The sequence below is a fragment of the Molossus molossus genome, unplaced genomic scaffold (assembly GCF_014108415.1).
Source record: "Molossus molossus isolate mMolMol1 unplaced genomic scaffold, mMolMol1.p scaffold_m16_p_1, whole genome shotgun sequence".
Classification (NCBI taxonomy): Eukaryota; Metazoa; Chordata; class Mammalia; order Chiroptera; family Molossidae; genus Molossus; species Molossus molossus.
In genome coordinates this window covers 65496924-65512287 of record NW_023425344.1, presented here as the reverse complement: position 1 = coordinate 65512287, position 15364 = coordinate 65496924, and the positions used below count along the sequence as shown (strand labels likewise).

General features: G+C 37.1%; 1 protein-coding gene across 6 annotated transcripts in view; it reads right to left on the bottom strand.

The window, feature by feature from the left end:
- The window catches only part of PTPN13 (protein tyrosine phosphatase non-receptor type 13), a 195390-nt gene that overhangs the window by 74562 nt on the left and 105464 nt on the right, over positions 1 to 15364 (bottom strand). For all 6 annotated transcript variants that reach the window (XM_036259635.1, XM_036259641.1, XM_036259668.1 and 3 more), the window contains 6 exons: positions 13993 to 14067; positions 13687 to 13861; positions 11395 to 11548; positions 10988 to 11126; positions 10114 to 10266; positions 9393 to 9575 (listed from right to left, as the gene is read on the bottom strand). In XM_036259635.1, coding sequence (XP_036115528.1) covers positions 9393 to 9575; positions 10114 to 10266; positions 10988 to 11126; positions 11395 to 11548; positions 13687 to 13861; positions 13993 to 14067 — 879 coding nt within the window. The remainder of the gene's footprint in view (positions 1 to 9392; positions 9576 to 10113; positions 10267 to 10987; positions 11127 to 11394; positions 11549 to 13686; positions 13862 to 13992; positions 14068 to 15364) is intronic.

Sequence of the window (15364 nt, the reverse complement as noted above, 5' to 3'; positions counted from 1 at the left end):
AGGGATCCAAATTGGAAAGGAGGAAGTGAAACTGTCATTATTTGCAGATGACATGATATTGTACATAGAAAACCCTAAAGACTCCATCAAAAATCTATTAGACTTAATAAATGAATTTGGCAAAGTAGCAGGATACAAAATTAACATCAAGAAATCGACGGCATTCTTGTACATCAATGATGAACTCACAGAAAGAGAAACTGAAAAAACAATCCCATTTACCATCGCGCAAAAAAAATTACGATACCTAGGAATAAACTTAACCAAAGAAGTAAAGGACCTATTTGCAGAAAACTACAGGTCATTGAAAAAAGAAATAGAGGAAGATATAAAAAAGTGGAAGCACATACCCTGTTCATGGATTGGAAGAATTAACATAATTAAAATGTCCATACTACCCAAAGCAATCTATAGATTCAATGCAATCCCCATCAAAATACCAACGACATATTTCATAGAACTAGAACAAATACTTCAAAAGTTCATATGGAACCAAAAAAGACCCCGAATAGCCACAGCAATCTTGAAAAAGAAGAACAAAGTTGGAGGGATCACAATACCAGATATCAGGTTATACTACAAAGCGACTGTAACCAAAACAGCCTGGTACTGGCACAAGAACAGGCATATAGACCAGTGGAACAGAACTGAAAACCCAGAAATGGACCCAAGGCAATACGCTCAATTAATATTTGACAAAGGTGGCAAGAGCGTACAGTGGAGTAAAGACAGCCTCTTTAATAAATGGTGTTGGGAAAATTGGACAGCTACATGCAAAAAAATGAAACTCGACCATCAACTTACACCATACACAAAAATAAACTCAAAATGGATAAAAGACTTAAATGTGACCCGTGAATCCATAAAAATTCTAGAAGAAAATGTAGGCAACAAAATTTCGGACATCATACGGAGCAGAATTTTCACTGATATATCACCTAAGGCAACAGAAATAAAGGAGAAAATGAACTCATGGGACTACATCAAACTAAAAAGCACAGCAAAAGAAACAATCATCAAAATGGAAAGGCAACCCACTGTATGGGAGAACATCATTGCCAATGATGTATCAGATAAGGGGTTAATTTCCAATATATACAGAGTGCTCATACAACTCCACAAAAGGAAGACAAAGAACCCAATTAAAAAATGGGCAGTGGAGCTGAATAGACACCTCTCCAAACAGGACATACAAATGGCCAAGAGACATATGAAGAAATGCTCAACATCACTAATCATCAGAGAGATGCAAATTAAAACAACAAGGAGGTATCACCTCACACCTGTCAGAATGACCGCCATCAACAAATCATCAAACAACAAGTGTTGGCGAGGGTGTGGAGAAAAGGGGACTCTAATACACTGCTGGTGGGAATGCAGACTGGTGCAGCCGCTATGGAAAACAATATGGTGCTACCTCAAAAAATTAAAAATTGAACTTCCATTTGACCCAGTGATCCCACTGCTGGGAATATACCCTAAGAAGCCTGAAACACCAATCAGGAAGAATATATGTACCCCCATGTTCATAGCAGCACTATTTACAATAGCTAAGATCTGGAAACAGCCCAAGTGTCCACCAGTAGACGAATGGATCAAAAAGCTGTGGTACATATACACAATGGAATACTATGCAGCGGTAAGAAAGAAAGATCTCTTATCCTTTGAGACGACATGGAGGGACCTGGAAAGTATTATCCTAAGTGAAAGAAGCCAAGCAGAAAAAGACAAATACCACATGATCTCACTTATATACGGAATATAATGAACATAACAGTCTGAGGAATACAGTAGACCCAGACACATGGAAGTAGGGCACAGACTGACATCCCTCGGAAGAGGGGATGGGGGGTGGGGGGGTGGGAAGAGATAAACCACAGAACTTATATGCATGTATGCATGACCAATGGACATGGACAACTAAGCCGGGGACAGGGTGGAGGGTGGGGTGGGGTGGGGGGTGCCAATGGGGTAAAAAGGTAAAATATCTGTAACAAAAAAATAAATAAATAAATAAATTCATAAAAAAAAAAAAGGAAAAAGAAATAAAAAAAGAAATAGAGAGATAAATAAAGGTATAGAAAATAAAATGGCAATAATAAGTACCTAGCAATAACAACCTTAAATGTAAATAAATTAAATGCTCCAAAAAGACACAGGGTGATTGAATGCATAAAAATCATGACCCAGGCCCTCGCCAGTGACTGGGTTGGTTGGAGCATCATCCCATACACTTGGTCAGGGCACATACCTAGGTTGCGGGTTTGATCTCTGGTGGGGATGCCTACAGGAGGTAACCAATTGATGTTTCTCTGTCACAATGATGTTTCTCTCTCTCTCAAATCAATAAAAACATATCCTCAGGCGAGGATTAAAAAAAGAAAGAAAAGCCCTGGCCGGTTTGGTTCAGCGGTTGGAGCGCCGGCCTGCGGTCCTGAGAGACCCGGGTTCGGTTCCTGCTAAGGGCGCGTACCTCGGTTGCAGTTTGTCCCCGGCCCTGGTCGGTTGTGCGGGTGGCAGCCACTCGATGTGTTCCTTTAACATCGATGTTTCTCTCTCTCTCTGTTTCTCTCTCTCCCTCCCACTCTACCTGAACAAAAAATGGAAAAATGTCCTCGCGTGAGGATAAAAAAAAAAAGAAAGAAAAAAGAAAGAAAGCCCTGGCCAGTTTGGCTCAGCGGTTAGAGCGTCGGCCTGTGGTCCGGAGAAACCCGGGTTCGGTTCCCGCTAAGGGCACGTACTTCGGTTGCAGTTTGTCCCCGGCCCTGGTTGGTCGTGCGGGTGGCAGCCACTCGATGTGTCCCTTCACGTCGATGTTTCTCTCTCTCTCTCTCCCTCCCACTCTATCTGTACATAAAATGGAAAAATATCCTCGGGTGAGGAAAAAAAAAAAAAGAAAGAAAAAAATTATATATATATAATTATATATATATATATATATATATATATATTCCACAAGAGATTCACCTCAGAACAAAAGATATAGACTGAAAGTAAAGAGATGAAAAATAAATTATCCCATGCAAATGTAAACAAACAAAAAGCTGGGGTAGCAATTCTTTTTTTTTTTTTTTGTTTCAACTACATCACTTTATTTTATTTTATTTTTTTTTATGAATTTTTATTTATTTTTTTGTTACAGATATTTTACCTTTTTACCCCATTGGCACCCCCCACCCCACCCCCTCCACCCTGTCCCCGGCTTAGTTGTCCATGTCCATTGGTCATGCATACATGCATATAAGTTCTGTGGTTTATCTCTTCCCATGGGGTAGCAATTCTTATATCTGACAAAACAGACTTTAAAACAAAGGCCAAAGAGACAAAAAGGTCACTATATAATACTAAAAAGATCAATCCAACAAGAGGTTATAACTCTTGTAAATATATATACACTCAACATAGGAGCACCTAAATATATAAAGAAAATCTAGGGGGATATTAAGGGAGAGATCAACAGCAATATAGTCATAGTAGGGGATTTTAACATGCCACAGTCATCAATGGATAGATCTTGCAGACAAAAAAGTCAACAAGGCAACAGTGACCTTAAATGACACACTGGATTAGAAGGATTTAATTGATATTTACAGAACATTTCATCACAAAGGAGAAGAATATACATTCTTCTCAAGTGTGCATGGAACATTCTAAAGACAGACCATATATTAGGACACAAAATAATTCTTAACAAATACAAGAAGAATAAAATCATATCAATCATGTTCTGACTACAAAGATATCAAACTGAAAACCAAGTATAATAAAAAAAACTGAAAAACATTAACACACATGGAGGCTAAACAGCATGTTATTAAACAATGAGTGAGTTAAAACAATCAAGGAAGAAATAAAAAATGACCTAGAAACAAATTAAAATGAACATGTAACAACTCAAAATCTATGAGACAAAGCAACAGCAGTCCAGAGAGGGAAGTTCATAGTATTGCAGGCCTACCTCAAGAAGCAAAATAAATCTCAAATAAATAGTCTAAACCTACATTTAAAAGAACTAGAAAAAGAACAACAAAGAAAGCCCAAAGGAAGTAAAAGGAAGCAAATCATAAAGATCAGAGTGTAAATAAATGATATAGAGACCAAAGCAAACAAACAAAAACAAAACAAAAGATTAATGAAACCAAGAACTGGCTTTTTGAAAAGATAAACTAGACTGAGAAATCTTTATCCAGACTCATCAGGAAAAAAAGAGAGGACCTAAATAAATAAAGACAGACATGAAAGAGGAGAAGGAACAACTGACACCACAGAAATATAAAGGATTGTATGAAAATACTATGAACAGCTATATGCCAACAAATTAGACAATCCTAGAAACATACAATTTTCCAAAAGTAAATCAGGAAGAATCAGAAAACCTAAATAGACTGATTACAACTAATGAAAGTAAAGCAGTAATAACAAAAACTCCCAGCAAACAAAAGTCTTGGACCAAATGGCTTCACAGACGTATTTTAACAAACATTAAAAGAAAAACTGCCCTGGCTGGTTTGGCTCAGCGGTTGGAGCATCCCAGGTTCAGTTTCCACTAGGGGCATGTACCAAAAAAAAAAAAAAAAAAAAGAAGAAGTACTAACACCCATCTTTCTCAAATGATTCCCAAACAATTCAGTAGGAGGGAAGACTTCCAAGCTCTTTTTACAAGGCCAGTATTATCCCAATTTCAAAACCAGAGAAAGACACTAAAGAGAAAGAAAACTATAGGCCAATATCCCTGATGAATATAGATACTAAAATCTGTAATGTAGTATTAGCAGACCGGATCGAATAATACATTAAAAAGATCATACACCATGATCAAGTGGCATTTATTCTAGGATGCAATGTTGGTAAAATATTTGCAAATCAATAAATGTGATATATCACATAAACAAAATGAAAAATAAAATCACGTGATCATATCAACAGATGTAGAAAAAGCATTTGATATAATCCAACACCCATTTATGATAAAAACTCTCAGCAAGTGGGAATAGAGGGATCATACCTCAACATAATATAGGCCACATATAACAAACACACAGCCAACATTATACTCACAGGGCAAATACTACAAGCAATTCAGGAACAAGACAGGGATGTCTGCTTTCACCACTTATTCAAGAAAATACTAGAAGTCTTAGACACAGCAGTCAGACAAGAAGAAAACATAAAAGTCATCCAAACTGGAAAGGAGGAAGTAAAACTGTCATTATCTGCAGATGACATGGTATTATACACAGAAAACCCTAAACACTCCATCCCAAAACTGCTAGATTAAATAAATGAATTTGGCAAAGTAGCAGGATACAAAATAAATATCCAGAAATTGTTGGCATTTTTTTATATTGATTTTTTTAGAGAGAGAGGAAGGGAGAGAGAGAGAGAAACATCAGTGCGAGAGAGAAACATAGATCAGCTGCCTCCTGCACGCCCCCTACAAGGGATCAAGCCCACAACCCAGACATGTATCTTGACTGAGAATCAAACCAGGATCTCAGTCCATGGAACGACGTTCAATCCACTGAGCCACACCAACCAGGCTGATGGCATTTTTATATACCAATAATGAAGTATCAGAAATAGAAATTAAGAAATCAATCCAGGGCTGGTTGCAGTTGGGTAAAGAAGGGGAAAATGTGGTACATCTGTAATAGTCAACAATAAAAAACAATAACAACAATAATCCTATTTACTAATGCAAGGGAAAAAAAAGTACCTAGGAATAAATTTAACAGAGGAGGTAAAAGACCTGTACTCAGAAAATTATAGGATACTGAAGAAAGAAATTGAGGAAAATACAAATAAGTGGAAGTATATTATATTGGCTTCATGGAGTGGAAGGATTAACATAATTAAAAGTCCACACTACCCAAAGCAATCTACAGATTTAATGCAACTCCTATTAAAATACCAATAGCATATTTTACACATCTAGAACAATTATATGGAACTAAAATAGACCCCAAATACCCTCAGTAATCTTGAGAAAGAAGAAGAAAGTTGGAGGTATCACAATACCTGATATTAAACTAAGCTACAATGCCATTGTAATAAAAACAGCCTGGCACTGGCATTAGAATAGGCATATAGACCAATGAAACAGAACCGAGATCCCAGAAATAAACCCACACTAATATGGTCAATTAATATTTGACAAAGGAGGCAAGAGCATATAATGAGGTAAAGACAGCCTCTTGAATAAATGGTGCTGGTAAAATTGGATAGGTACATGAGAAAAAATGAAACTAGATCACCAACTTACACCATATATAAGAATAAACTCAAAATGAATAAAAGATTTATTTATTTATTTATTTTTATCCTCACCCGAGGATATTTTTCCATTTTTTGTACAGATAGAGTGGGAGGGAGAGAGAGGAAGGGAGAGAGAGAGAGAAACATCGATGTGAAGGGACACATCGAGTGGCTGCCACCCGCACGACCAACCAGGGCCGGGGACAAACTGCAACCGAAGTACGTGCCCTTAGCGGGAACCGAACCCGGGTCTCTCCGGACCGCAGGCCGACGCTCTAACCGCTGAGCCAAACTGGCCAGGGCTGAATAAAAGATTTAAATGTAAGTCACAAAACCATAAAAGCCCTAGAAGAAAAACATAGGCAGTAAAATCTCAGGCATCCCTCGTAGCGATATTTTTGCTGACACTCTGTATCTCCTCAGGTAAGGGAAATAAAGAAAAAAATTAACAAATGGTACTATATCAAACTAAAAAGCTTTTGCACAGCAAAAAGAAACTATCAATAAAACAAAAAGGGAACCCACTGTGTGAAAAAACTTTCAAATTTGCCAGTGATACATCTGATAAGGGGTTAATTTCCCAGACATATAAAGAACTATACAACTCAACACCAGGAATACAAACAATCCAATTAAAAAACTTGGCAAAGAACCTGAATAGACACTTCTCCAAAGAGGACATATAGATGGCCAAGAGACACATGAAAAAATGCTCAATGTCACTTATCATCATAGAGATGCAAATTAAAACCACAACGAGCTATCACCTCAAACAAGACAGAATCACTATCATCAATAAATCAACAAACAACAAGTGCTGGCAAGGATGTGGAGAAAAGGGAACCTTTCGTGCACTGTTGGTGGGAATGCAGTCTGGTGAAGCCACTGTGGAAACAGTATGGAATTTCCTCAAAAAATAAAAAATGCAACTACCCTTTTACCCAGAGATCCCACTTCTGGGAATATATCTTAAGAAAATGAAACACGAATTTGAAAGAATATATGCACCCCTATGTTCACTGCAGCATTATTTATAAAAGCCAAGTTCTGGAAACAGCCCAAGTGAATGAATGAATGAAAAAGCTGTGGTACATTAATTTACACAATGGAATACTACCTTACCGTACCTTTTGCAACAGCATGGATGGACCTGGAGACTATTATGCTAAGTGAAATAAGCCAGTCAGAGAAAGAAAAATACCTTATGTTCTCACTTATATATGGTATCTAATGAACAAAATAACTTGATGAACAAAATAGAAACAGAGGCATGAATATATGTAACAAACAGGCAGCTACCAGAGGAGGGGGAGGGGTTGGGGGACTGGATGAAAGAAGGTGAAGAGATTGGTCCAAAACCATACATATATAAAACACATAGACAAGAGTGTGGTGATAGCCAGAGGGAAAGGGGAGGGGGCTAGGTGGAGGTGGGCAAATAGGGAAAAATGGGGATGGAAAGACACTTTGCTTGCAGCAATGGACACACAATGCAGTGTGCAAATGATGTTTTATTGAGTTGTACACTTGAAACCTATATGGTTTTGTGAACCAATGTCACCCCAATAAATTCAATAAAAAAAGAAAAGGAAATCAGCAAGTATTAGAGAGGAGTTAAAGATACAGTACCACCCAACTAGTTAGTATCTTGACTCTCAGCATTATATCCTGTAGCTCCTCAAGTAGTTAGGAAACGTTTTTCCTTATATACCACTTAACCACTGTCAAGTAATTCCCAAGGATTTTGACCTCCACAGCTATAAAGCTGTACAGGTTTGAAACAAATTATTTGAGTAATTGATTCTTTCTAAGTTTTAACTGATGGACTGGACAAGAAAGGTGCCCAAGGGAATTCAGTTGTGAAAGATGAGAAGGACACAAGAGGGGTGATGCTTCCATCTCCCCAGAGGCTAGTGGAAGAAAATATGAGGGTTAACAAGTGAGCTCTGTGTAAGAGCAAGCACTTTGGTTGAACTAGATAAACAGAAATAGTTTGCATGGCATTTGGTTTAGTCTCTATTACTGGAGATCTTTAGAAATGAACTAAACATAGGTCCACATATGGCAGGGCTGGTGGAATGGCTTGGGAATGACAGAGAGGGAAATGAGGAATGATTATGTGATTTGTTGCCTTTCAAAACTGGTTCAAATGATATTTGTATTTAATTAATCTAAGGTTCCCTCCAGACACTTGCTATGCTAGCATCTCCACTGCAGAAAATAAATGAAATCCAAGTAAGTTTCTGGTCTTGACAATCTTGAGAAGATGAGGATGGTCTGGGCTTTCCTGAGATAACACGTTATCTGGTAATCTTAGTGGGACCTCTGGGTTTCAGTCTAGAACTGATTTCAAAAGTCTCTCTAGGTTGAAGATTATCTAGAGTCAGTTGGGGCCTTGATACTGACATTTTTATAGACATTGTTTGGGTGAGACCGTATTTCAGCTCAGACATAAACTAAAGATGTCAGCAGTCCTTGAATACTATTAGGAAAACAAATACCTGAATATATTTTTTATGCACCTCTGGGTTTTGCCAACTGCATTTCAATGTTCAGAATCAAAATATGCCTTTATAGCTCACTATCTTTCATAAACATGATTTTCTAAAAATCACTTTTCTAACTTTATGTTTATAGAGAATCTACACTAAAACTTAAAACTGCAGAAAGTTCTGGGAGTAGTTCATTAAGTGAAGTAGATGTGTGTACCCCTGAGATTCAAATACAGTTGCTTTAAGGAACCTGTTACCGAGCAAGACAAAGTTCACTGTGGTTAAGATAGTTATCTACCCTAAATACATTAGAGGGATATGAGAAGTTAGTATCCCAGAATAAGTTCTGAATTAACTGTGAAGTCCACTAGGTTGTAATTTAACTAAAGTTAATTGAGCGTATAACCACAGGAATGTACAATATATATAGTTTTAAATCACGTCCTGAGAAAACCAAACACAAATAAACCTCAATAATACTTCCTACAGCTAAGAAAGAAGAGTGAAAAAAAAGTATTAAAACATATTAGCCCTACTGAATGATAGGGTTAAAAGTTTACGTAAGTAAAGTCAATTAACATGCTACATTTCAAATTGACAACACCTATTTAAAAACACAATCAAATGGGGAAAAAGTGGACATACCGAGAAAGAAATCTTTTTGGTTTCCCTCCATGGAAAGCGAAGGACCAACGTTCGAACTCCATTGTGAACCTCAAACACAAGGACACCTTTAGAACAGACTCCTAGTAATATTCCAGTTTGTGACTTTTTCTCAGGGTGTACCCGGTGAAAATGAACTCCATATTCTGTCAGTCTTTGGCAGACCTGTTGGAACAATACAGTACACCTTGCTAAAAGGTGACAAAAAAAATATAGAACTCGTACCAATATAGTTTAATATAGAAAGGATAGTCTTTTCAACAAATGTTGCTGGAATGATTGAATATTCACATGCCAAGAAAATGAATCTTGACCCTTATTATACCCAATATGTAAAAATTAAGCCAAAATGAACCACAGACCTACATATAGGAGCTAAAACTATAAAACTTAGTAAATCTTTGTCACTGTGGGTTAAACAAAGATTTCTTAGACGGACCATAAAAAGCTTGAAGCATGAAATCCATAGTCAGACAGATATGGGTTAAAATCACAATTTTGCTCCACAAAATAGACACTGACTTTGGGAACATTACATTTCCTCTCTGAGCCTCGGTTCTCTCTTTTACAAAATTAGAATTAAAATATCATGGTTTTAGTCAGGAATACATAAAATGAGATAATGCACAGTCTATCATTTATCGGTATCCTGCTTACTTTGAAAAAGATATGAAGCTTATTGTTTGTGATCTTGCATGCTTACCTTTAGAAATTCTAACTCTGTCTCTTTTTCAGAAGCTCCAACATAGGTATTATGCAATTTGGGCAACTCTTCTTTAATGTAGGATAAATCAAGTTTCTCCATCACTCTGGGAGGTAAATAATGCTCCAGTCTAAAATAAGACACACCATGAACCTGGAAAGGAGAATTATTTTGTAAGCAATTCTGTTTGCCCTCTTCCTCCGATCCTAAAATTTCTTGCCTCAACCGAGAGACAAGGTACCTCTCCTTCTACCTCTCTGAGAAGTGAGTTTCAGAGGAATTGCACCAGTCTCTCTCTCATTCAGTGAGGTAGTATGACCAAACTGCCTGGCAAACTTGAGGAGAGACTGACAATCCAGGACCAAATGTCACTACAGTTAAGGGTTGTGTTGTAAAGGATGCTGCTCGAGTGGCACAGTCTCCTGCCCTTGCTTCCTCGTAGAGCCACTTAGATTCTACATTTGTCTTTGAACATCTATTGTCCATACAGTGAGCTCTGCTAGGACCTTGGCCCAGCACTGCATGGGTCCATGTGGAAAGTGAAAGACCGCTTTGATCCCGACTTGACTGGTAACTCTGTGTCAAGTATCTACCAGTTAGAAATCGGGAAAAGAAAAGGTAAGTGCTAGATAGCCCAAAACTCTGAAATAAATAATTTAAAAAAAAAAAAAAAGGAAGGAAGGAATAAATCCCACATTGCATGATTGTGTACAACCAGCGTACGTGGGGAACTTGGTAATTTTGAAGTACCAAACTAGCCTCGAAAATCTCTGGATCTAAAACAGCAAACACCTCAAACAGGTTTAGTCTTTAATTATGCTGAAGATAAGAACTCCAATGCAAAAGTGGTACTGGAGAAATAAATAAATCCCACCTCTGGTTGATAATCTCCATACTCAGCCTGGAGAGCCAAGGATGCCAACAGTAAAGAGGTCTCATCGTCACAGTGCATCATCTCCTCCAAGATATCTTTTCGCAGCTGAAGATAATACTGATGACAGGTCAGAGTATGTCTGGAAAATAAATACAAACACAAGACATCTAGGCTTTATCCTCAATCTAGAGGTAATTTTTATAATTAACAGATACGTTTAGTTTCCAAGATAGTTTACTATTATGTTTTTAAGCCACCATAATTTAATAAATGATGTTGAAGGAATTATTTCTTTTATGATAAAGGAGACATTACCATTGATTAGATCAAATAATTCCATATCAGTAAACTAAAGGGTCAAAAGCCCAGAGTCAAAAAGATCAAAATAGAAACTGTTGTGTACTCACTGTATTAGATTAACATCATCCATGAAAAATTTAATTCGGAAAAACAAAGTAAAATTAACGGTGGCTTTGTTCTTTTTCTTTGGTTCTTCTTTCCATCCCTCTGGGGCAACTTTGGTTAATTTTAAATCAGGATCAACAAAGAAATATTCATTATCTAAAACAGAATAAGAAAACATTCAGATAAAATAAAAACACTTTAATGTTTTCTTTCAATTTCTTCTTCTTTTTTTTAACTTTCACCAGAGGATATTTTTCCTTGCTTTTTAGATAGAGTGGGAGGGAGAGAGGGAGAAAGAGAGAGAAACATTGATGCGAGAGAGACACATCGATTAGTTGCCTCCTGCATGACCCCAGGGCTGGGGATCAAACCTGCAACCCAGGTATGGGCCTTTGATTGGGAATCGAACCCATGATCCCTTGGTCCTCAGGCTGACACTCTAACCACTGAGCCAAACTGACCAGGACAACACTTTCTTCATTATTCTTTTTTGGTTAGACTTGCACAAAATACTTTTACATGAGAATAAAATAAGATTATGAAGAAGTATGACAGGGAGCTCTAAGGCACTGAATATGGATGGAGGCAACATTGATCAGTCTTTTAAGAATGAGGGGTCTGAAGACAGACAGAGCTGGATTCAACTGCGGGCCACATAATTTACTATCTGTGTGACAATGAATAAATTTAACCTTTCTAGACATCAACTGTCTTGTCTGTAAAATGAGGATAATGCTATTTCCTGCAATTCCTGCCTTAATAAGTTGCTATAGGGAATAAAATGACATAATGGATATAAAACACTTGGTAAAGTGTGTGGTACATGGTAAGCACTTAATAAATATTAGCTATTATTTATTACTATTGAGCTACCGGCTGAAGCCTAGGAAGAACAAGACATTATTTTATTTTAATTTTTTAATGTCATCACTTAAGTATTATGACTCTCTCCAAATAATAGATTATTCAGTAAAATTTGACTTATCCACAATGTTTAAAAATTAGGTATATTATAAATAGAAATTCTAATTAACTGAATATCTTTATTTAATTAGTACTACTTACTTAGCATATCATTGTAATTAGTAAAATGATAAAACAACTGTAGGTACTAATTGAATATGTATTGTATGACTCTACAGAATGAACTATTCGTTTTTAAGAAAATAATTCAATAAATTAAATTGAAGAAAATGTTTCTCTTATGACAAAGAAGACATTGTCCTGATCTAACAGGATTTCAGGATGATTTGATCCTTCAATTATAATTTATGGTACTTTGTTTTTAAAGCTTTCTAACTTAAACTTTGAGGTAAACAGGAATATGAAATATTAAAGAGTAATTTATGCCCTGGCCGGCGGTTTTGCCCAGCGGTTAGAGCATCAGCCTGTGGTCCAGAGAGACCGGGTTCAGTTCCCGCTAAGGGCATGTACCTCGGCTGCAGTTTGTCCCCGGCCCTGGTTGGGTCGTGCGGGTGGCAGCCACTCAATGTGTCCCTTTCACGTCGATGTTTCTCTCTTTCTCTCTCTCTCTCTCTCTCTCTCTCTCTCTCTCGCCTCTCTCTCTCTCCCTCCCACTCTATCTGAACAAAAAATGAAAGCAATGTCCTCAGGTGAGGATAAAAAATAAATAAATAAATAAATAAATAAATAAATAAATAAATAAAGAGTAATTTATAAATATAATTATTTAAAGAGATTTATTAGGCCCAACTCCAAAGGGCTTCTTATTGCAATGGAAATTCCAATTGACCAACAGGAACGGCTTCTGATGAGGCTGTGCTCTGAGGCCACTGTAGATGCAAAAGTCACAGAGTCCCGCGGACATAATGCTGAAAAAGTAGGTGAAATGATATTTTCAGTCATCGACTAACAACATTTTAAAAACTCTGTAGTATATTTTAGGATAGTAGGCTTAAGAACTTGATGTGAAGATTCAGAAATAGGGTCCTGCTATATATTCAAATTCATATTATCAGGATACTAACTTCTAGTGTAGCTATATAGGCAACTGACATATATAATGTCTCCAAAATATAACAATTACAATCTATTTTTATATAGCCAAAGCCAAAGAAAAAATTTTCATGGTCAAGTGCAGAAGATGCAAAAAGACACATACTAAAACAACACGCCCAGTTGGGAGAAGGAAGGGAGTTCCCAACTCTTACTTCTTCATGCTGAATAACCATGTAGCTACAATTTTGCAAAACAAGGTTGGGCATGACGAGTATAGGAAGTCAAGTCGTTGCCAAGTTTTCATATTGTAATCTCAATTTAAAATGTCTTAGTACCTTTGAGGGTAGCTAAAGCAAACAAATGATGTTCCACTAAGCCGATGTGGGCCACGACCATATCAAACACATCTTTACATATAGTTTTGGTATCACAAGTCAGTTCCAGTCTCTGCCCGCTCAGAAGAATTACATTTACTTTTCTTCGGTTATCCTCATTCTTCCCTTTCTTCATCTACAATTAAAAAAAAAAAAAAAAAGAGTATGGCATCTAGTACAGCAAAAATTTATAAGAATTTCAACTTTTTCTTTAAATCACAACTAAAATTATTTTCTAAGAGTGACAAAAACTGGTTTTTTACTTACAAGGATAGACCGTGGCAAATCCAAAGATATAAAAGGTTCTACCGTCATTTTCACAAACTCAGGGCCAAAGAAATTCTGAAATCACATAAGTAAAATTAGTAGTTTTTACTATTTATTCTAGCTCTCTCCTGGAAAGGAAATAATGTAATAATAAGAATAAACTACATGTCAAGCCACCTGATTAGATCCAGGTAAGCTGGAACAAATGTAGAAACTTCCAATAAAGAAGTACAGTGGAATCTACCAAGAACAGGAGTGGATGGTGCCTTACGCTGTGAACAGAAATTTTTCCTCAGCTCTGTTTTCTACCAGTGATGTCAAATGTAAAGTCTTGTTGTATACTGTTTTACATTTTTGAACTCCAGAATGACTCAGACTCTCTAAAGAACAACAGTAGTCTTCATTGTTGAAGTAATATAGAGTTATCAAGCAAGATGTGGCTTAATACTGCTAATGTGTGAAAGGATTGAACGGAATCCCACTGTCTTAGAGATTTAGCCTAAAACAAGTCATAATTAAAAAACGAAATCTATAAAATGTTGTGATTGTTCGAAAACACATTTGTGATTATAAAATATCCATATCCATATGTAATCATGTTCCTAGAACCCCGTGACACTGTATTCTTTTGTTCTAAAAAGTGACAGCTATGGACAGTACAAGTATCACAGTCTCCGCCCCCCTGCTGCCTCAAGTAAGAAAATAATGTCTCAAGAGCTGGGGCACTCCGGAATGGGAGAAAAGTGGAGTCCACAGACTGCGTTCGTTGCTTCTCAATCTACTCTTTCCCTTGAGCTCCTGTACCTCCAGGGGTTGCTGCCAAGAGGGAAGAACTGGCTGAGGAGAGGACTTCAAACAAGATGGGCTCCAGGTGGGAGCAGGATCAGAAGCGATGCAACGATTGTGTCCAAATGGCCGAACAGTAGAAGAAAAGCAGGGCTAACCTTCAGGCCAAAGGCAGGTGGTGTGTGGATTTGGACTAATGGAGGTTACCGAAGTTTTATTTTTGTGTTTTTTCTTTGTCTTTGGCTGTACAGCTCATCTGGTTGCTTGGTGTGGGAATTCTATCCAATTAACCAAGTGTGGAACGTGTGACATGACAGATACCATTTAAGTAAAAGTTTAACATTATGGGTTTGTTAATAATCAACCAACCAACAGGACACATTTTAAACAAGAATAGAAATAGAGCAGAAAAAAATGAGAATGGTCTGCCATGGGAAACACGGAACCCAATGTAGACCAACTATGGCAACAGGGTATGATGTTAAACTATGCCGGCACCAACAGTAATACAGAAAAAAATTAACTACACATTTATGTTTGGGGAAAGAACATTACTTCAATTATGAAACTGTTCCTCCAAATACTA